General features: G+C 38.5%; 1 protein-coding gene across 1 annotated transcript in view; it reads left to right on the top strand.

The window, feature by feature from the left end:
* The window catches only part of BACE2 (beta-secretase 2), a 45,374-nt gene extending 28,277 nt beyond the window's left edge, over nt 1-17,097 (top strand). The window contains exons 3-9 of the mRNA XM_089511981.1: nt 971-1,187; nt 3,035-3,163; nt 6,973-7,107; nt 9,695-9,796; nt 11,892-12,041; nt 14,219-14,387; nt 15,746-17,097. Of these exons, the coding sequence (XP_089368107.1) occupies nt 971-1,187; nt 3,035-3,163; nt 6,973-7,107; nt 9,695-9,796; nt 11,892-12,041; nt 14,219-14,387; nt 15,746-15,999 (1,156 nt within the window). The 3' untranslated portion in view covers nt 16,000-17,097. The remainder of the gene's footprint in view (nt 1-970; nt 1,188-3,034; nt 3,164-6,972; nt 7,108-9,694; nt 9,797-11,891; nt 12,042-14,218; nt 14,388-15,745) is intronic.
* The last annotated feature ends 6,852 nt before the right edge of the window (nt 17,098-23,949 follow it).

Genomic DNA, 23,949 nt, shown 5'->3' with positions numbered 1-23,949 from the left:
GCGGCGGTCTGGCTCCGCCGCCGCTTGCAACGTTCGGGAGATGCAGCCTTTAAACGGCGCGACTCCCGGGCGCTGCAGAGAAGGAGTGCGGAAATCGCGCTCCTTCTTGGGCCCCGGAAGAGGCGCCGCAAGTGCCAAAGGGCACACTCGCGGTGTCACTTCCGGTGTGCCACGTGCGGATGCAGAGCGTCCGTTACGTCAATATGGCGGCCCCCATGTGGAAGGGGCGCTGCCATATTGTACGTATTCCATACGTACTAGGGTTAGGGGGGTGCGGAAGCACCGCCCCTTCCTAACCCTAATACGTATGGAATACGTATTTTTTGGCGGTGTGTAACCCGCCCATATCTGACTCTGAACTGTATGTAGGAAAAGTGCATCATACATTACATTTTTCCCATGGAGGGAGAGATTTTAGGAGAGAGCACACAATCCCTTCTGAATAAGCATTTGTTCAGTTTTTGCCAAGAGGCCATGATTGAAAACCTAAACACATGAATCCTTTTATCTGTGAACTATGGCAAAGTACATGCTACATTTAAATGAAAAACTGCTGTGTGGGAGATGTGTGTGTGCTGTTGTGTGCTTCCAAGTCATTTTTTCCAACTTATGGTGACCCCAAGAGACCCTATTATGGGGTTTCCTTAGTAAGTTTCTTCAGAGGAGGTTTCCTGTTGCCATCCTCTGAGGCTGAGAGTATGTGACATGTCCAAGTTTTTCCAGTGGATTTACATGCTCGAGCAGGCCTCCAGAATTATAGTTCAACACTCAAACCACTACACCATACTAGGAAAAATCAGGCTGGTTGATAAATTGTGGTATATTATTCATGAAGCAAAGAGGGAAATGTTTCTTTATATGCAGGTCACAGAATTCAGGTTTTCTTAACTGTGTGTAAAATTAGATTGTTATCATGGAGTACATGTAACCTTGTTCATAAATACTTACTACCTTTCCCCCCGTCTGTTAGATCCAGCACGTATCTGCCCCTGGGCATTGAGGTCTCTGTTAAATACACCCAAGGGAGCTGGACTGGAACTCTTGGAACTGACATTATTACTATGCCAAAAGGAATCAATGGCACTTACACTATCAACATTGCAACCATCTCTCAGTCTGAGAATTTCTTTTTAAAAGGCATTAAATGGCAAGGGATCCTTGGTCTTGCTTATGATGCCTTGGCCAAGGTAATTTGCTTTCTTATCTAATAACATCTATATATATGTTGAAAAATTAAAGCAGGATGATGGAAGGCAGGTGAAGATCCTGGAACCTTATTTCAAAGATTCACTCTGTGCACTAAAATGTCCTAGGAATTCTTCTTGGGGGGAAAAAAAACATACTGCAGATCTAAAACTATGGTGAGCCTTACACATTTGCTGGGATTAAGGGTACAGGATCCCTGTGAAAGTGAAAAAATGCTATTTTTTAACTTGTGAGAACACCTCTATAGGAATCTCTCAGTTCTCAATTACACAACTCTACAATCAACATTTGCCAGACATTGACCATAGAATCACACTGGAAGACCTGTAAATGCTAGAGAAGGTTTTTTTCTAGAAAGCTCTAGATCCTCCAGCATGACTCTATGGTCAACATCCAGCAAGAGTTGGAGGACTTAGAGATATTGATCAAATCCGTGAATAATCATATCTGTAAAAGTAAAAATCTATGAATGTAGCGGGCAAACTATAGTCTGTTTTCTTGTGTTCAGCCTTTGCTTTTGTTTGTGCAACACTTATATGTACTTGAGCTTTCTGTGTAATTGAGAATTGGGGAGGAGGGATAGGGTTAGTCTGTGCTTACATAACATTATAGTACATTTTTAAAAAGAAGGTAATATTATGTGTATTCCAAACCCGTTATCATTTATCATAATTCTCATAACAATGTTGTTTTTATTTTTGCATATTTTCTTTGTTGTTACCCGCCTGGATCCTCAATCAGAAGAGGCGGGATATAAATACATATTTATTATTATTATTATTGTTATTATTATAATGGAGTGATTAGTGTCAATAGAAGAATTGATAACATGTTGAAAAGACATGTTGGCTGTTAACATGGACACCAAACTGTGTCCAAACCATAGAGATCTGTTAGTGATATCATTTTCTACAAAACCCAGATTTGTTAGTATCATCTATGTGTAGAACAGACTTTGATAACAATTTGATTCAAGTGGGAATAGGCAATTTCAATGGGTGCAGGAACCAATTATTGCTCCCCGAGACTTTCAAATGCCCACCCAGACCACAAGCAAAACTGCAAAAATGAAATCAGAAGTGGCTGGAAATCCAAATAGTTTTTTAAAACAAACAAACATATTTTTGGTATTGCTATTAGTGCAAAGAAACGACTAGGCTAATTGGGTGTTAAATTTGGGTTTGACCTATACAGTAATGAATCTCAGCTTCATGAAGCATCAGTTCCCCTTTTCTAGCCTTTTTGTAGGGCGCCTGGGGGTCATAGGAGACACAAAATGGCTTTGGTGGAAGGCTGTATGAAGCCCCCAGCTGCACTTTGCTCACCCCTGGATTTAAATTGTTTGTATACACTTTCAAAACACCTGTTCAGTTATGGCAACCCCATAAATTTCATAGGGTTGTTTTTAGCCAAGGAGTATTCAGAGGTGGTTTTTCCAGTTCCTTCCTCTGAAATACAGCCTATAGCACCCAAGTATTCATTGGTGGTCTCCCATCCACCACTTACCTCTCAGGATTGTGGCGTCTTGCCTAGCATGGCTCCACAGGCAAAAAGGGAAAGGACTTGGCACAAGGGAAACTCCACCAAGACCAACTTGTGCCGTCTGTGGGTTGGGAGGAGGAGTTGACCCTTCTTAGCTGTACCTTGTTATAATAACTCTCTCAATAATTCATTTACACTTAAACTCCTCATTTAGGTGTGTTAATGTCTTTTGTCATATAGAAAAATGATCTGCATGGCTTCACTATTGAAACAAGTAAGCAATTAAAATTGTCATATACCAGTGTGTTTACAACTTGGTTTTTGTTGTTCTTCTTCTTTATTGCAGCCTTCAAGTTCAGTGGAGACGTTTTTTGATTCCCTTGTGAATCAAGCAAATATCCCTGACGTTTTTTCCTTGCAGATGTGTGGAGCTGGTCTGCCTATTTCTGGAACTGGTACTAATGGAGGTAGCCTTGTGGGTATCTCTCAGCCTGAAAAAACAAAATAGTAAAAGCTTTTTTTTCTTAATACCATTTGATAAATTTAAATTTGTAAGATTTCTTTTTATTGTATTAGCCTAATGCATTACTGTATAAATTAGGGGGTGAGAGACTACAGTTGCTTACAAAATTTTCCATAATTTCCTTATTTTTCTCTGTTAAATCAGAAAAATGTATGAACTTTTCATACTTGTACATATTAAAGGCCCGATCCAGACCTGCCTAAAGTGCGCTCTCGTCACATGCTAGGGGTTCGGCGAGGGTGCACCACCCATACGTGCCTCACCCCTAGCATGTGACAAGGGCGTCAAAATGGCGGCGCCCTGTAAACACGGGCGCCATCATTTTGACACGATGGATGCCTAGTGTCTGCACGCCATTAGCGCACTCGGGTGTCACAAGTACGCCAGGAAAAGAACCCTCTTTTTGCGGGTTCTTTTTGCTCCGCGAGGGAGCCGCGCAGTTTTTCCACTGTGGCTTCCTTGTGGAGCAAAGCAAGGTGCCGGCAGACCGCCCTTTTTGGGTGGTCTGTATCCCGCCAAAGTTTCTTTTAGTGATTATTCCAATAGAGAATGAAATAACTAGTCTATTGGAGATAAGAATTCAAAGATTTTATTTTATAAATTTTATTGCTAAAACTAATATGGTATGAAAAGTCAAAGCATTCAAGATCTGGAATAGTTTCTATTTAATTTCAGTAACTGAATTACAGTCTTCCAGTATCTGATTTTAACAACCTTGCCAATGCAACACTAGATACTCCTGAAAGCCTAAGATTGCAGTGCTGTCAGTTTCAGTATAACTTCCATATAAGTGGAAAGAGATTGAAGCATAATTGAAATGCATATATTATGTGTTTCTGAGATATCCATGCTTTTAACAAATGATGAATTAAGACATTTTTGTTCATCTATCTTCTTTTGCGCATACTTTATCATATTTTTGTAGTCATTTCACATTCTAAATTTCATGTAGAAATTGTTTTTAAGGATAGTATTATATGCTGATGTGAATCCTATTGAGTTCTTTATGCATGTTCTGTGGGATCTATGCATGCTTAGGAATTCACTGCAATAACATCTTACTCAAAGCCATTAATATTGGATGGAGAAGATTTAGAACTTCTTACATATTAACTAGTCATGATTTTCATGAACAGCATATTGATAGTTTCAACAAACAGTTGCAGGAAGGTGATAGAGTCTCCTTCCTTGGAGGTCTTTAAACAGAGGCTGGATGGCCATCTGTCAGGGATGCTTTGATCTGGATTTCCTGCATGGCAGGGGGTTGGACTGGATGGCCCTAGTGGTCTCTTCCAACTCTACGATTCTATGATTCTATGAATCAGTGTCCCATTCCCCTTCTTCTTTGAGTGATTTTTGGCACTGATTTTCCAAAGGAAAATTAATGTTCAAGTAATGAACCAAAAATGCCTAGTATATTGATGATTTGATGTTGTTTGGATGTTTAAGTCAGTGGGACAGATAATTTTAGGGGAAAGTCACTTGTATGCTATGCTCAGACTAATCAGGCCTGTCACACTCCCTTATTATTTTCTCATACAAAAAAATACTGTACTGTAGTGTTCACTACTATCTGCAGAAAGTCTGGGAACCTGCCCCTCATGAATACAGGGGTTGTACTGTATATTTGCCATAACTCTGCACTGTGTTTCTATATCCAACTAGTGGCTCCAGCCATTTTGGACCTGTGGACACACTTGTGATTTTAAGGAAGTGTTTTGGACACCATAAAAAATGTCTGTGGGTGAAGCTACACAGAATCCCCTTGGAATGCTCCTTTCTATTACCTCTGCTGTTAGAGGAGAAACAGCTGCAGACTTTGAAGAGTATCACACAGGGAAAAGAAGGTCCTTGTCCTGTCCTTTTCCCATCCTTATCATGCATTTGTGAAAAGATTTTCGGACAACATCACACTTATCCTGTAATTGTCCCGTCATTGAACCTCATTTGACCATGATAGCATGAAAGACTTTCACATGATGTCACACTTATCCTGTCATTGTCCCATCACTGAAGTGGAATTGTCCTGTCATTTTGTATTAACCAGAGTTTGCATTAATACAATTCCACATCAGTGATGGGACAGTGACATGATAAGCACAATGCTTTTGTGAGATCGCAGTAAGGATGGGAGAGTGATCTGCTTTGCTCCTGGCCCCTGCCCCTCCCTGTATGATAATTTCCATTGTCACAGCCATTAAAAGGACACTTCCAAGGGAACTTTTCGCTGTGCTCATAGAGACAGGGAGATAACAAACAACAAAACTAAAAAAGGGGGGGAGGGCCCCTGTGGCCCCTGACATCTTTCCAGGGACCATTGGTTCACTTGTAGAGTTGATTAACAGTCTGAATGTTTACCTGATCACATAACTGCAGTCATATTTTTAATAGCTTTAATAAATGAATGGAGATGCCAGTTTCTTCTACTCACTGGTTAGAAGCAAAGAAACCATCTGTTGTTTAGTAACATTTTAGACTTGGGCAATACTCTGATTTCCTTGACATTTCGTGACATAGATAATTCTATACTTGGCTTTCCAAGACAGCAGTGTTCAGCCATAATTTAAAACAGGTGACTTTAAAAAGTTGAACATGTGTAAACATGTTGAGCATAATTGATATTGTACACTAGTGATAGGTAACTATGGAAGGCTAGGGGCTCATGTTAGCCCCCAGGAGATTTTGGAGGGCCACCTCCCACCACCATACTGTGTCCTTAAAAAAAATATCCCCCTCCCAAACACTATCTAGGAAATGTGTAGACATCTGAGGAATTCAACCATGGTTTGGAGCCTTTCTGGATCATTTTGGGCCCAAAGAGGTCCTTTTTTAACACCAAGGCCTGTTACAGACAGCCAAAATAAAGCTGCTTCGAGTCACAGTGGAGGTATGGTGTTTCAATGATGCATGTGTCCTAAGAGTCCAGAAGCCACACCAAAGCCACACTCCAGTCCTTAGGGCTGGAGCGTGGCTTTGGTGCGACTTCTGGACTCTTAGGATGCATGCATCATTGAAACACCAAACCTCCACTGTGACTCGAAGCAGCTTGATTTTGGCTGTCTGTGAGTAAAAGTCATTTCTTGTTTCAGAAAATGCCTGACCTAGCATAATTTGCCCCAAGTGTGCCCCAGATGTGGCTGAAATGCTCTCCACATACTCTAGAGGTCATTTTGGAGCCTGGGTATCAAAAAATCACCCAGAGGATCACATGTAGCCCATGGACTGCACTTTGCCCACATCTGTTGCACACACTATTCAAGGTTGAAATTATGTGCTTCCATTTTTTTTTCCTGTGGTCCATTTTTCTTGCTCAAGGAATGCCACCTTCTTGAGTTAAAATGGGTCCTATCAGAAGACTGTTCATACCTGATTGAGTGACTGTTAAAAAATAAAAACTGATTGAATCAATTTATACATGAATGCAATTGATTCTATAAACATATAGTGCGCCTGCACCAAGCTCAGGCTTCCCATCCATAGTTTAAGTTTCTGCGTAGAGCAAGCCCCAGCTTTCTGAATGGGCATGCGCACACACGGCAGCACAGGCATGAGCGCATGCCCATTGAGAACAATGGGACTTAAGGTCCCTCATTTTTTACTATCTGCAGGCAGATAGCAAGGGTGCACTCTGCAGTGTTAAACAGTACTGTATTTAATTACCACTTAATGCCCTGAGCAGGGTGCATGAATGATGCAGAATTTAACTTCTGGGTTTTGATTATGTATTATAGAAAGGGATCATGGTGTACATTTCTTTTCAGATCCTCGGTGGAATTGAACCAAGTTTATACAAGGGAGAAATCTGGTACACACCTATTCAAAGAGAATGGTATTATCAAGTTGAAATACTCAAATTGGAAGTTGGAGGTCAGAATCTTAATTTGGACTGTAAAGAGGTATGGTGATCCAGAAGCAAACATTCCAGAAATACGATGTAAAATGTTCATCAGGAAATCAGTGGCAAATGGAAGCATTGTACAACTCTAAACATACATCAAACAGCTAGTGAAATTAAATATATTCACTTCATAGTACAGACATTTAGAACAAAGGATATAAATATCACTATGGTGAACAGAGACTACTGACATTCAATAATCCTATTCACTGTGTTCTGAATGTCTGTACTCTGTACTTTTTGTTGTTACCTTGCTGGGAGATTTTTTTATTATTATTTCAGGATTTATAGCCCGCCTTTCTCCCACAATGGGATTCAAGGCAGATGTAGACATGGTTTTTCAGTGTTTTTTCTCATTTTTGGAAAATCTTTGTGAATGACCTCCGTTCTTGCTTCTGTGGTGCTAGCATTTGCAGTGCGATAAATCAATTCTGCTTAATCCTGATTTTGAGTAATCAGTAGGTGAGGTTTAGGTCTTGCTTACCCATTGCTTGCCAGTCATCAGGGATGAAGGACTTCCTGATTTGAATAGATGTGATTAATTCCTTGTAGATTAATCACTTTCATTTTCCAACAACTAGTCTATCCTGAATCAGGAAGACTCCCACACCCCTTCAAAAAAGTCCTTTTTAAAGATATGATTTCCTTTATAATTCTTGGTGGGGGGCAAACTAGCCACACACTGGCCAGTACTGGGTGACCAGTACAAAATGTTACATGTGATAAGGTATTAGAGTGAACGAAGGCTGTAATGCCAGAAAGATGACAAAGCTGCAGTCAAGAAGATAGGAGTCTCAGTTCATAGTGCTTTTGAAAGGAACATGATTTTAGTGGGAAAATAGCCTGGTGTTAAAAAGTCCAGTGTCTCTAAACTCCAATCAGATTTAGCAATAATGGGCATCACATGGTGGAAATCTGACCTGCACAAGCATGAAAACTAATTGCTGAAGAGCAAATACCACTCAGCAATTGAGAGGAAATGCAACATTAATAGTAGATAAAACACAGGCTATTTTCATCATAGTAACTTTGTCAGTTATGGCAGGCTCCTGATTCAATGATTTCAAGTTTTCCTACTACCAGGCTCCATCTTACTCTATAGTGCCAAACCTTAACTCAATTGAGATTAAAATATTGTATATTGGATTTCCTAGGTTTACAGACTATTCAGTGGCATTGTAATCTTCCTGTAGAGTTGGGTTCGCAGCTTGAGGCAGCTTGGTTCTTGCACTGCTCTTGAATGATTTCTTTTTACCAGTTATATACCCTTTCTTGGTTAGTAACAACTAGGACAGTGTAGGCCTGTATTGAAGAACACATCACGCCTTCGCCCCAGTGTGTTCAGGGTAGGTAGAGTTGCGCTGACTAGCCCTGTATTTGATGGAGTGCCTGTCAAATAGTTTGCTTTTTATTTTATTTATATGCCACTTTTCACATCAGACTGTACCCAAATCAGCTTACGAATACCAATTTGTCAAACAACATGCCTTTACATTTGAAAGGTGCTAGGAAGTATTTAGTGCTACCTCTGGGGTCGTACAAGTGTTGTCATGTTCAGATGTGGACCTTCTGCACATAAAGCTTCCATGTGGCTGGAAACTATCCCATGAACAAGAGTATGTGAATAATACATTCATCTGCAAGATTCCTTCCTGTGTAGATGCTGGCACTGTGTACAAGGAGGTAGTTGATGTGTTCCTGTTCCTGCTGATTAACTGAATGGGTGTCATATTAATAGTTTCAAGGGGCCTTGTAATTCATACCTTTGTAACATCCTAATTTGAGCTTTATCTGAGGTTTCCTGTGTAGTTTTTGAGCACTTTTCAATTTGCTTAGAATGCAGCTGCCAGAATACTGACCAGGGTATCAGAAGAACATATTCATACCAGTTTTAGAACATTTTTGCTGATTGCTCTGGTTCAGAACTTGGAAAGAGAACTTTTTAAACTATGGTTACATTTTTGGACTATAATCCCCAGCTGACATGATTGCTGGATGGGAGCTGCAGTTTTAAAATAACTTTTCCAAGCTCTGTTCTGGCTCATTGCCACCCCCCCACCCCCCTTTGCCGGTCATAATCCAAGAATGAACCATGATTTATAACTCTGTCTTGTTTGGGAAAAGACAAGCCAGAGTGCTGGGGTGAGTCATAGCAATAAACAAACTACAAATTTAGTACCTGTGGTTTGTTCAGCTCCTCCTCCTTGCAACAGGACTAACTGAGCAGTGGGCACCAGAATGCTGCTTTATACCTGAGAAGTCAGAATTCTTTAATATGCTGCATTACTGTTGTAGAATCAGACATATTCATTAATGCCAGAAAGCTAGTTGCATTCAAGCTTGAGTTTGAACTGCTACGCTGGATGCAAAATCCCAAATACCCTTTGAATTTAAGGTGCTTTAGAAACATCAGTAGCCCTACAACTGGGATAAGAGTAGGAAGCATCTATCACTATATGCAGTCTGCTCTGCCCCTGTATCCCCATTTCACCTCCAACGCAAGACGGTATGAGTGGGTGGAATGACTTGCCTGTGCGATTGGCTGCTGCAGTATTTGATATTTCTGTTCGTATTTCCCTGTTTAGTACAATTCAGATAAAGCAATTGTCGACAGTGGCACCACTCTCCTGCGCCTTCCAGAAAAAGTCTTCACTGCTGTTGTGGAAGCAATTATACAAACCTCCTTGGTAAGCTAAATTTCACAAAAATTGCCTTTTTTGGAAGCTTGTTCCTTAAAGAAACCATTCTTAATAGATGTTTAAGATAAAATCTGTTCATTTCATACAACTAAATGTTCCATCCCTTTTCCATTCTGGGTGGAGGCTTCATAGCTGAGAAAAGTGTAAATAAAAGCTTAATTGCCACTACAATGGTATCATTCTCTTTTGCTCCCAAGTGTTTAAAATCATAAGCCAGTTGCTCTGCCCTAACCATGAAAGACTTTGGTCTAAAACTTAATTGCTTTGTTGGCAGCCATTCACAAAATAAGTGCATGTTGCTTTGGAGTACTGGTTGTTGTTCCTTCTCAGTAATACGTACAGTGTCTTTTTATAGTGTAGTCTAATTTTCTCTAACTGATGATTATGTGTGGCTCAGGGCGTAGAGTGTAAATCATACTGATGAAATTAAGTGTGTGTGTGTTAGTATCAAAATGGTAGAAGCCAAACATTTTGATTATAAGCTTTTGACATAAAACCAGATTACGCCAGACCACACACAATCACAAGATTCCAGTATGCCACAAACTAGGAAGAATGCAGAAAATAACCGAGTTAAGCCAACAAATTATGTCTGCAATATGTTATGAAGGAATTACATTGCAGGTTTCCAAGAAACAAGTAGGAGGAGGAACAGGAAATCATACTTCCATGTCTCCCTTTTTGCTCCACAGAAAAAAACATGAAGCAAAACATGCTTTTCCATCCATCCACCTCCCCCCCTCTCTCTCTCACACACACACTCCCTCTTTTCTTTTATGAATACATGTTTTCCTTCTGATCCAACATGCCAAGGGAAATCCTGGTTTTTCTAGTTTTCTTTTATGTTTGTTTAGGGTACGAGTTGTCATTGTTATTCTACAGCTTTTTCTCCCTCCCCCTCTGTGGTCTCTAGAAGTAAAATGTTTTGAGTGATGGTGGTAAGTCATGGAAGTATCTCATCTATAGAATCCATACATATGAACAGTAAGGGACTATATAGATACTGTACAGCCTGAAATTCCACACACAGTAAGGACCATTTTCCCATTGATTCGGAGCTTGGGAAAGTTATATTTTGGTCTGCAACTCCCAGAGGACTTCTAGGAGTTATAGCTCAAAGACATTTTGAATAACAGCTTGCAGGGTATTCATTGGGTGTGGGTGTGTTTGGCAAGAGATACAGAGGAAAAGGCAGCACCCTCCCTTTGAAAATTGTTCAGGACATTATTTGGTAAATACATGCAGCACAGAGCAGCTAGCAGTGCCTTCAGCAAGGGATAATTGCAGGAGGAGCAGTTTGGACAGTCGTCCTTTGTAAGAGAAGGGCCATGGGATGGTATATTTTTAGCTGTGAAATTTTTCAGTGTGTAAACATGATGCACTCAGAACAAATATGCTTACCAAACAATAGAACCATGGAGATAACCTTTTCTTGCTCACTGTTTTCTTACTTACTTTCTTACTTACTTACTGTTTTCTTTTTAGGATAAACTTTCCCAATAAAAAGTTTTAAAAAGCAATGGCTGTTTCATTAAGGGTATGCGTGGTACGGGGAGCTCAAGATAAGGAAACATCTTTGTTTTGTCTGCATTTGTGCTGGATTACTGTGTTCCTCAAAGTGTAGATGTCAGAGGGAAAGCTTGGCCTGGCCCAGGGAAAGCATGGGTTAGGGATTTCTTTTTTTTAATGATGTATGGTTGGATTATGTATGATCAGGTCAGTCTTACTTGTATGTGTGTATATGTGCCTTCAGGTCACCTGTCGACTAATGGTGACCTCATGAATTTCATCCAGTTTTCTTAGGCAAAGAATATTGAGAGGTGGGTTTGCCAGTTCCTTCCTCTGAAATATAGCCTAAAGTACTTGGTATTTTTTGGTGGCTTAATGTGGAAATATATTTTGTCTCACAAATAATTAGTAAGATGTTTTTTGGAATTAGCACACTCTTGTGCTAATTGGATCCACCTTCATAAGCCAAAACAAACCAGGAAGAGGAGGAAATTAATTCAAGGAGGGAAGTATTAGAACTGCTGAATAGTAAATATATCTTGTTTGGGATATTTTCTTTTTTCCTCCCTTATAGATCCAGGAATTCCCACCTGGCTTTTGGAGTGGTACACAGCTTGCCTGCTGGGTTAAAACTGAAAAACCGTGGACCTTTTTTCCTGAGATCTCTATTTATCTAAGAGATGAAAATGTCAGCAGATCATTTAGGATCACAATCCTTCCACAGGTGTGAGCAAGCTCTCTTCTTTTGTATTGTATTGAACATACAGAAAGGTAATAGCTGCATTGGGTCATATGGTAAAACAAGCACTTTTTGGAAGAACTTCAGGAGTACTTTATTGTAGTCCTCAGAGTCTTCCTGCGTGGTGGTGCCAGTGCTGCAGCCACAAGGTTGTGAGTTGGATCCCAGAAGGTTCCAGGCTGACTTAGCCTTCCATCTTTTCATAGGTCAGTAAAATGGATACCCAGCTTGTTGCAAGCAATTAGCTTACAAATTGTAAGCTTCTTAAAGAGTGCTGAATGCTCTGATAAGTGGTATAGAAATGTGCATGCTATTGCTATTGTCTTTAAAAAACAGGATGTAACTAGAGATTCAAGCTGGATTTTAAGGAACTATGAATAGTTCAGTGCTTGCTTGCAAGGCTGTAGAGAGCTGTTCAGCATAAATCCTATCCCAAGATATAATTACTATGAATTGATTATGATAGTTTATGACAGTAGACTCCACCCCCTAATTGCAAATGCAGTCAGTTCTGGGCAGGGAACTGTCTGTTATTCCCTCTATTGTAAACCGCTCGGATTCCCAGTGATTGGGCGGTATATAAATAAAACCTATTATTATTATTATTATTACATCAGTGATATAGCCAAGGGGGCTGTGGGATCCAGACACCCCCTTCTGTTAATTTATGTTATATATACAATGAATGGTGCGCGCACTCATGGTGTGCATGCGCCACAGTACCCAAGCCCCCCCCCTTCCCAAAATCCTGGCTACATCCCTGTCTACATTGAAAAGGGCCAACTGTGCCTGATCATGCTAGCTGTATCCTGGGAGATGTAGTTTAAATAATAACTTTTCCAAGCTCTGGAAAGAGATTTTCTTTCACATGGTAATCCTCTTAAATGGAAGTACAGACATGTACTTACCCTCTGTCCCTTAATGATAAGCATGTAGACTTATACAGGAAGAGGTATGTAGAAAGCAGAGGAGGCTCTTTTGAAGTGGGAATATTTGGAGCTTAGAGCAGGTTTTGCCAACAAGGGTGAAGAATGATGTTGTGGCTTTAAAGTAAATTCAAAACTATCATAGACTACAAATTACAGTTCCTGTTACAATGATTACATAAGCATTGGTGTTATATGATAAAAATGTTAAATCAGAAATAGAGAACTGCAATGACATTTCTCTGGGTAACAGCATATTCCATGAGGGTTACTTCTGCACTCTTGTCAGAATTCTTGCCAGTAAACCCACCTATTCCTGATGTGACTGCATAGGGGCTGTCATAATGTGTGTACCACATGGTAGAAGACTGGAGTACAACCAAACTGGACACATTTATGAGAAAAGCTGCTTTTAGTTTGGCTGCTAATTTAGTCTGGCTGCAAATCAGTTTCTACTAGGAATGGAGGGGGTGTTTCTCCCTGAAGAGCAATAACAAAGTGAAGTTTTATAAAGCTATTAATGATCTTTATCATCTGACAATTTGGAGGCTGTGATTTTGATTCTAAAGAGTCCCAGAATTATTTGTGTAAATCTGAGGGTCTTGAAATATGTCTGCAATTTTGTTTCCTTGCCTCTACTCCGAAGCAGTTTAATCAAGCGAATTTTGAAATGGCCTCCAGTTATAATGTCAGGCTTACACTTTTTAATGAGCAGCCAAGTAAACTAGGGGTCTGTTCTTTCTCTGATAGTGTTGTTCAATCTGCAGTGTAACATTATTTACTGAAGAATCTTACTGCAACTTTTTAGGGAAAGTCATATATGCTGATACTCAAGTTAATGGTTCAATTTATAATTGGAGAAACTCAAAGTACCTCTTACACAAAATTGCAGTTTTTTCCTTCCTGTTGTGAAGCTGCAGCTGATATATTTGTATAATACAAGGTACCCATAATAAAAACAGACAACCAAAACTTAGGAATTATTAGTTCTCGTTTTGAACCGAGAGATGAAAGAGAGAAGGATCCAGACAATTGGGCATGTGGTGAAGGTTCCGAAAAGGTATATACACTTCTGTGTGAAAGATAAATGGGAACTGAGCTCTTTCACTGGAAATTACTCAAATTTGTAGCATTTTTATGGTCAGTAGAACCAGTCCATTGCAACTCTTATTAGTGCATTTGTAAATTCTGTATATTGCTGCTGTTTAATAGTTATCTTTTTCTACAAATAAACAGCTTTATATTCAGCCTGTTCTAGAATATGGCGAGAATTTAGCCTGTTATCGGTTTGGCATCTCCTCTTCTAACAATGCCTTGGTCATTGGTGCTACAGTGATGGAAGGCTTCTATGTCATCTTTGACAGAGCTCAGAAGAGAGTGGGCTTTGCCTTAAGTACCTGTGCTGGTAAGAGACTTGGTGTGGTCAGGTTTGTTTTTTTTTTTGGGGGGGGGGTAGCATCTTGACTTAAATATATATCTAATAGCATTTGCAAATCTGAAAATTAATATTTTTAGCACTTTTTGCTCTTCACAGCAATCTTGCTGAGTAAGCCAGGCAAAAAGTTGACAGCTTGGTAAAATTTATGAGGGAGCTTCAGAACTAAGCAAGGCTAGAACCCACTGGATCATGTTGAGTCTCCCTTACCTGGAATTCCAAAATCCAAAATATTCCAAAAACCAAAACTTTTTTCATGGGTGGCTGGTTCAGTGTAGACAAACTTTGTTTCATGCAAAAAATTATTAAAAATATTGTATAAAACTACTTTAGGCTATATATAAACAATGAGGCGCGTGCTTGTAGCTGAGAGCAGTGCATGTGCCATTTCCTTAATTGTGTGGCTTCCACGTAAGGTGGAAGCCATGTATACTGCACCTACTTATGGTGCAGGCACACTGTATATGTGTGTGTACACACACATATACACACACATAAAAAAAATTAAAAGATGTTTTAAAACAAACAAAGCTCCATAAAAGATGTGGATTTATTGTTTAGAAGGAAAAAAGATCAAAGGTAGTTCCTTGGATTCCAGCTTTGATCACTTTGTCAGAGCTAGAGCTACAAGCATAGCCTTATGTGCAAATTTCATGATTATTCTAGAAAGGAATAATTTTGAGAGGGCATAAGAAATCATTTTGTTGTTAAATTTCAGAAACCACTTCAAAAAACCAAATTCGAATCCATGAGATTACCCTTCTGAAATAAGCAGAAGCTTTCTGAAACGAAAAGCCATAATGAACGTGCGAGTAACTTAAATGTAGTTTTATTACGGCATTAAATTATTTGATAGACTTCAACTGTCTATAATACCTTTCCATTTCTTGTAACCTACTAGGCAAGGGAGAGGTTGGGTAGGGAGGAAATGAATAGATGGGAGGACTTATTTTTTGTTTTTGTTTTGAGGAACAAGGGATCCAACAGTCTTGAAATCATTCATTTTGCTAGGAGAATAGAATGTTCTCTTTGCTTTTAGTTAAAACGAAGTTCATTTTCCTCCATGCAGTATAATATGCCTTTCATGTGAGAGTAGCATGACCAAATAAGAAATAAACTAGAAGGGAAACCCTGATAAAGATATAGTTTGGCTCTGTTTTTAAACATGCCTCTTCTAAAGTTGCATGTTGTTCCACGTTTGAATTTAAGCAAGTAAGGAAAAATAAAATTTAAGTGTGTTCATTAATATACTCATTGAAGTCTGCTAGGATTTTAAACGTTACATTTTTTTTCCTTTTTGTTTTCTTTGTGCTGATTTTTTAAAAAAGAAATGGATGGTTCTCCAGTGTCTGAGATCAAAGGCCCTTTCACAACTGCAGATGTAGCAAGCACTTGCGTCTCAACAATATCCCTCCATGAACCATTGCTATGGATTGTGTCCTACACACTTATGAGTTTCTGTGGACTTGTTCTTCTTGTGCTAGTTATCTTACTGCTCCTACCAGCTCGGTGTCGTCATCATTATACTGACAATGACCTTGTAAATGATGAATCATCGTTAGTAAGACATCGATGGAAATGAAGAATTCAATCAAAATATACAGAATCACTGTACTCTATGTAGCAGAATTCAGGGGGAATTCTTTTCAACAAAAGCTGGAAGTCCAGGCATTGCTCCTTATCCATATTAGTACCACATTCCACCACCAAATGGCTTTCATTTCCACTGCAATACAATTTTAAGCTTTATTTTTTAAGACCAGTTTTGAACCATGTACATATATAACCACTGCAAGTGCTACCCTGCTATTTCTAGTTAATATTCATACAACCGAGCCAATTAGTATAACATCTATTTTTTAAAAAATGCTAAAAGTTCATTCAATTGCTGCCCTCCTTCCAATAACAAAAACATTAAAAAGTCATGGCTTTGCAAAGTCATTTGAATGTCAAAATGGAATTATGAAGCAAAAGCTTTATTAATTTTTATTTGTATTAGTCACTACAAAAAAAATCTGGCTTATGAACCACATCTACATCAATGGCAGGTGGAAAGAGACAGTAGTCATTTCTGTAGAAGGGGGACACAAAAGAGGCTGAAATAGTAGGGATTTCTTTTCTTTCTGATGGAAATGATTATCTGTTACTTTCAATGGATCCTTCTTTTTGACTCTCATAAAAAAAGACTTAGAGGAAAACATTGAAACCAAAAATGTATTGTGCAGCCTTAATATAAAACAACACTACCTCTGGATTAACAAAGGTGCCATTCACAAGTATGATGCAGATAGAATGATCTTGACAAAGAGAAAGATCACTTTTCACAGAAATATAGCAGCAGTGCTTAACTCCTTTCAGCTGTCCTTTTGAGCTCCCCTCTCCACTTAATGACATTTGACTTTACCACCCATATTGGCATTCTGTTTTCTGAATGCATGCATAATATTTGGATGGATTCCTCAAAGCTTTGCATGTATGGTATGTCCTGCAAAGTAGGTGAACTATATTTTTTTCTTTCTCTCATACCTCTGGATTAGTTTAGTTAACATATTTCTTCAGTAAGCCATTGCTCTTGGAATTCTTAAACATATATATTTTATAACACAGAATCTTTATATCATAGGGTAAGCAATAAGCTATAACCCTAAAAAGAACTGATAGCACTGAAATGTGTATACAAACATTGCTAATACTGACAACAAAATTGTGCTGAAAGATTGTTTGATTGTTAGTTGAAATGAAATTTAAATTTACCTAAACCTTTTCCTTCCATAGTATTTTTCACCACTGTCAATTAATTTGCTGCTTTATATCAAATATTGGAGTTAGGACACCGTAAATACAAATACATAAAATATAATAATAATAATCTAGTATATCAGAAATTGCAGTGCTGGGGTTTTTCTGTTGTTTCTGTTTTGGTAGCATCCCTTGCTACAAAATATGACTGATGAAGACAAAGCTATCTGATATTTCCTTGTAGCACAATTTTCTTCCATCCTTCTAAATTGAAAAGTACAGTAGCAGATAGGTTGTTTATTGCTTTTTTGTTCAAACAACAGGAGCGGCAATTAAAAACCCTGGCAGGATTCCATTCTTAACCTGCAAATCATTAAGAAAATGCACTGAGAAAGATGCAGCACCGTTCAGTCTTAGACTTTTGTCTATTCAAACATTTTAAATACTAAAAGTGCTTTGAAGAACTTTGTAGCTAAATTAGAAGTGGCTCTTGTATGAAATATTTCAGTTAAATGGTTGACCAGTTGGTTAGATGCTGCTTTTGTTCAACAAATGCTGGCTGGAATTCTCTGTCAGCTACTTAGCTGTCTGTTTCCCTCTTAATTAGGAAGCAGCTGACAGACATTCCCACTACTTCCCATGAGCGATCTCCGTTGCAACAGGCAGAACCAGGGTCCCTATCCCCATTCCTCCTTGCATCAGAAGATTGCTTGTGGGAAGTGAGATGAAAACATCAGCAAGCTGCTTCTTGATCAACAGGAAAACAGAACTGTTGCTAGCAGCAACTGCTACCCAATAAGTGCAGATTGGGAGACTTTCATAGTCCCTACGTATTCCCTAAAGCAGTAATTCCCAAACGATGGCCTTCCAGGTGTTTTGGACTTTGGCTGTCAGAAAGACAGACCATTGGTCAAGATGGCTGAGATTTCAGGGAGATGTATTCCAAAACACCTGGCAGAACAGAGTTTGGGAATCATTGCCATAAAGCAATGTTTGTATAAGGATTATGAATACGAATGAATTATGAGTATTTAACATTACATTATGCATTCCTAACTGCCTCACTGAATTATGGACACTATACTTCATCTTCAGTCTCCCAATATTATTTACTGTTAATTTATAGTGAAATTTGGTTTTGTTGCTTGCCCTTTATGTAAAAATAATACCAGTGATATTATGGGGCAGATTCAGACCAAAGTAAATCTGTTTTTAAGAGACAAAATGCATGCTCAGCCATCCCATATGAAGCACCTGTAGTTCTACTGTGCCATGCCATTTTGGATTAGCAAAAATATCAAACTCTCATCATCATTTTATATATAGCATAGTCATGATAGCATATCAGGGGAACTAAATTCCTTTCCCAAATATTCTAGTTTTGTATGTGTGTGCATGTTCATTTTCATGCAGAAAATGGTCTAATGTCTGGTTTTTACACTCACAGTTTTACTGCCTCACATCAGCTAGATCTTGTAAGACTGCTGAGAAAATTTCTCCTTTTAACAGAAATCTTGTTGACTTTTTTGGAACATCCCTAAAATGGGTTGATATAGATAACACATAAAATGCAATACATGTAAGTATGTGTTTCATACTGTATAGTGTGCAGTGAACTGAACCTCAGTGCAAAACCATTCTGTACTAGCATTTTTCTACACTAGACAAGTAATATAATGAGGGAAATGTATTCTTTTTTGGGAGGGTTTCTCGGGTTTATGGACACTAAACCACTATCTGCCAAAATATTCTTAGTCCTTTGTAATGTTTACCCCTATAAAATGCTAATTTGAACAACTGCAGTTCATCCATCTCAGCTGAAGTATATCTGAAGGTGGCATTTCCTAAAAAACTATATTGTTATCTGTATGGATTGTAAAGTGATATTTGTATTGCTTATTTATTGCTTACATACTTGGTGCTGACTCCATAGTCAAGGGCTTGTCCAGGTACAATTTATACTGACAATACTAGTAACCCATTTTTAATTTTTAGAACTTTGCCAGCATCCTTTAAAGTTTAGAATGGTAAATGTTATGTTTATAAAGGTAAAAGGGATGGAAAGAATAGTCAAAGACTTCAGAGAGGATGAAAAGGGGACTTCTTGAATGTCAAGATCCTGATGAGGAGAATCACAGTGAATTTGTATTATTTTCTCTCAAGTCTTCAAATAGGGGACTATCGCCACATACCCAACTCTACTTTTCCTGCCCCTCTAACACTGCTGTGTAGTGGCTGGGGTAGATGTCAGGCAGCTGAAGATCATTGACAACTTGTTCCAATATGTGATGCACAACACCATCTTCCTTTAGTCTAGAGGCTGCGGGCTGACGTCATTTGGGGGTTGTCTATCAGAATACAGCTAGCAGTCTCCAGCTGCCCTCTGCACCCTCCCTGACACAGCCATCTAGCAGAAAGACATGGTAATATAGACCAAGAAGTAGTATGTCTCTACTCAAACTGTAGTTCTGTGTACATTTACCTGGTAATAAGCTCCATTTAATTTAATGGGCCTTGCATCTTGCTGAACTTACATGACGTTGTGCAGCCAACATTGTGGATGAGATCTTTTTGGTACCAATGCCAATATAACCATGCTGGCATAGGAAGTGGTAGCAGAAGAAAAAGGGCCACTGATGCAACATGGTAAAGTTGGCATCTTTGTCATCAGGAAAAAGCACATGGCTCCAAGCAGCCTGTTTCTCCAATGCTTGGTTTCCAGAAAGAGCCTTGGAACAAAATGCTTAGAACAGGCAGTTCTGGTCAGCCTTCCCAAGCATCTTGACTCCAAGGACCCTTCCAGAAGTCAGATGTTAGGGATATATGTTGCTTGGAGATGGCAACTGTCTTCAAATAATAACAACAATTTTGACTTTCTTATTTTAAAGCTGTTGTATAAGCTGGGTAAAACTGCTAATATAATGGGACTGTTACACAAATGTAGTGCACTAACAGAATTCTAACACATAACTGTAACATCCCTGTCTAAAAAGGAAGATATAAATATATTACATAATTACACTTTTTTTAAAAAGTGGCAATTCTAGATAATAGAAAACATCAATGGTATTTTGCAATGAACTGTAATGTGCCTGGATTAATTAGATGTATCTTTATGTCTAGTATGACCTAAGAGGTAATCTAGAGTCTCTTACCTCTTGGGAAACCTACTTGAAATGCAAAATTAGCTAGTTATGATCCACTCTTCTGTTGTGCCCCCCCAAACACACACACACAAAAAAGTTCCACCCTAGAAATTGGTAATGTTTTTTTAAAAATGCCCCAAACTTCTAGTGTTTGTGAAGGACATTTTCTCTATCTTAAGGGAAAGTTGAGAGAAATAACTACACACTGCTATCTTGCATATACTACACTATATACTTCCTCTAAACTATAGTTTTGACACATTGGCAGGGGATATTTGAAATATTTGCATTTATTGTAATTCTCATTCTTGAAACTTGGTTATTTCTTTAATATATAAAAATGAAGATGATGTGTTCATTTATCATAATCTATGGTGAGATTTTTATAAATAAGAATTGGCACTGTCAGATTTAAATGAAACCAGATTCTCAGGAACTGACCCCCTTCTCACACACTGTTTTATAATGTCAATCTGACTACATGGAGACACATACTCAAAAAGACACTGGACATGTCCATAGAATAATTTTTCCCACCTAAATTACCATACGACAGGGTAAAAAGTCTCATTCTCTAAACAGTTCAAAATGCACCTGGTACACTGTAAAATAAAAGTTAACATTACATGTATGAGTAGATAACTGTTGATTTCTTCAGGGATTTATTAGCTCATTAATTTCTGCTATACTATAATATACTTTCCATCAAGTATAGGTAACTGGCTAGCTTATTTCTATTACTTCTAATTCTGTCTAGGGGTATTTTTGTTTGTTTAAAAACTTTCAGAATTTTACTTGAAATTAGCTACCAATAGATTGTTGGATTAATCCATATATTGGCTAAATAAGAACAAATGGGGAATTAAATACATCACAAGTGTATACATTTGTACAAATAGAGTTCATAATGCATCCTAGGGAAGTAAATTTCACTAACTTCATTAGCCACATACCTGGGCATAACACAATGGTTTAGTGTCTTTGGAAAGCAGGAAATACTTGGAAAGGTGCTACAGGAAATATCAATTAGAATAAACAGCAAAGAAAAACAATCTTTTAAGCAATCTGTAACTGTTCCCAACCTCCTATATTTTATCCCTGTCTGTTCCATAGAAGCCTATGTACAAACCGTCCTTCACTTGTGACCTGAAATAATGTTATTGTGTGTTATTTGTTACCAAATAAATTGTATAGGAAGGGGGTGAATGAATGGGATCTTCCATATAGTATATAAGACTCTAAACACAGCAGCATAATCTCAGAATAGGACTTCTTAATGTAAACTACTGCCTGATATGAGAGTTTCAACTGGACAGGAAAATTTTGCACCATTACATAAGGAAGTGTTCAACAGGTATGAGTCCATCATGTGTCTCGTATGGAAGAATGATAATTTTGGCCTCAATAGTGCCACAGTCTGCTTAATTATTCCATGCAACCTTTCCTTAATAAAAGGTAATGCAAAGAATCACGTGGACTATATTGAACTGGAACAACCCAAAGAGATTAAGTCAGGGTAAAGGGTGATCTGATCGCTCTGTAAATTTCTGTGATTAGAACCAATGTGTCAATTTCTGTAAGACTATCAGTGGTGTGAATTACACCATGTTATTCATGAAGATTGAATCATGGGCTTTGGAAGAATTACCTTCCTTTACTATAGTGGAGGAAAAGACCATACATAAAATATAGGTTAAAAGCCCATACTGATATTTCCTCCTCAACACCAAGGAACTCATTACCCATAAAATATTGGGAGAAGTTAGCCAACAGTATGTCATACACACACACAGCAATGGAATTTGACAATTAGAAAATAAGCTTTGCTACTCAAAAGGTCAAATTTCCGTGAAGACTCATTGATATGGCACTCTGTGTGGTTACTGCCTCCCAGTGATGATGATGCCATGTGGTGAATGAGACTGCATGTGCTAAGCTGCCCATATGACCTATACAGCTTGTTTTGCCTCTGCAAAACTGTAGCTAGCAATGTCTGGTGGCAGCTCAGGCACCAAACCAGTTTCAGAGTGGTTTCCATGTAACAAGAGTATTGTGTGAAATGGACATGAGTATTTGTTGAGAAGCTGGCACAGTGGTTTAGGTTCATAAAGATCTTCATCTTGGCACATAACTAACATCTGATCTGGAACTGCAGAGCTGAAAGGAAGCAGACTCTAGTCTTTGCCATTGGCCAGAAAACTATTGACATCATGTGTATGCATGTATGTAAAAGAGGGGTTCCTATCTCTAGATCAGATGAGTCTACTGAAATTGTGTAACCTCAATTATTGATACTTGAATTTGATTGCTTTCCTCTTCACCCTGCCGTGCTGGTTTCGTTTTTCACTGTATACTAGACTGTGAGCCTGCCGGCAGGAACTGACTTACATTCACTACCTGTAAGTGCACAGAAAACTTACGTAATTTTATAACTGATAATTAATACAATATAATGAGGCCAAAATTTTGGGTTACTATGTTTTATATGATGTTAAATACTATGAAACCTGTCAGTCATTACTAGATTTTTAAACTGTTGATACACTTCTTGTACTTTTAACCTCTCTTTTCATATGTGCACTATGTAAAAAATTATTTTCCTTCCACTTATTGAAATTAATAAATAAATCTAACATTTTCAATCTGTGTGTGCATATACGTGTCCTTAATCCTCTTTATATTATTCATACCACTGATAGGGAACTTGTAGTCCTCCAGATGTTACTGGACTGCAAATCTTGTCTGTCCCAACCAGAATAGCCAATTGTTAGGGTTGGTAGCAGTAGACAAGTATGAAGGTCACAAGTTCCCTACCTATGACTATACATAGCAGCTTATACAATTACATAGACAGATGCCTGCTCCAAAAGAGCTTTGCTGTTGTTGCTGCTGCTGTTGTTATCTGTCTATCATCTATAGACCCCATCACCCAAACCTTCATTATGTGTCTTTAGATCAACTCCAACTTATGTCAACCCTGTTGTAGGGTTTTCTTGGCAAGATTTATTCAGAGGAGGTTTGCCACTGCCTTTCTCTAAGAGAGAGTATGATTTGCCCAAGGTCATTAAGTAGGCTTCCATAGCTGAGCAGGTATTTCAACCTGGTCTCTCAGAGTCCTAGTCCAGCACTCAACCTATTCCACAAAGCTGACTCATAAAAGTCAGCAGTCTAAAATAATGAGTAAATGGGGAGAGAGAAATCATTTCACACTCAATAAAAAGACATGTATTTAAAGCGTGATTACAGCTGGAGATGATGGCCGATAGCAAGCAAAGGACCTGCAAAAAGATCAAGGTTTGAAAACTGATTTGAAGACAAAGAAGTGAGCCCTTGTAAATAGTTATGAAGGTTGTATTATACACTGGGAGCAACAAGGAACAATGGGCAGTGCCCTAACTTGGAGTAGAAACTCTTTAGTTGAATGAGCATGGCAAAAATTGAAGTGTCACAGGCCAGAATGAGAAACAAGACAAATTTATAGGGCTGGGCCCAGCAATAGGCAGAGAACTGTCATATTGAGGATGGAGCAGGTTTGTTTGCTGCTGCTGTAGAGAACAGGACCCAGAACAATGGATGCAAGATACAGGAAAAGAGATTCTACCTAAACATTAGGAAGAACTTCCTAACAGTAAGAGCTGTTTGACAGT

This window comes from Sceloporus occidentalis, unplaced genomic scaffold (genome assembly GCF_023333645.1).
Source record: "Sceloporus occidentalis isolate IW3139 unplaced genomic scaffold, rSceOcc1.0.p SCAF_2, whole genome shotgun sequence".
In the NCBI taxonomy this organism is placed as follows: domain Eukaryota; kingdom Metazoa; phylum Chordata; class Lepidosauria; order Squamata; family Phrynosomatidae; genus Sceloporus; species Sceloporus occidentalis.
Note: the sequence above shows the minus strand (reverse complement) of the source record. Positions and strands in the feature narration are given on the sequence as shown.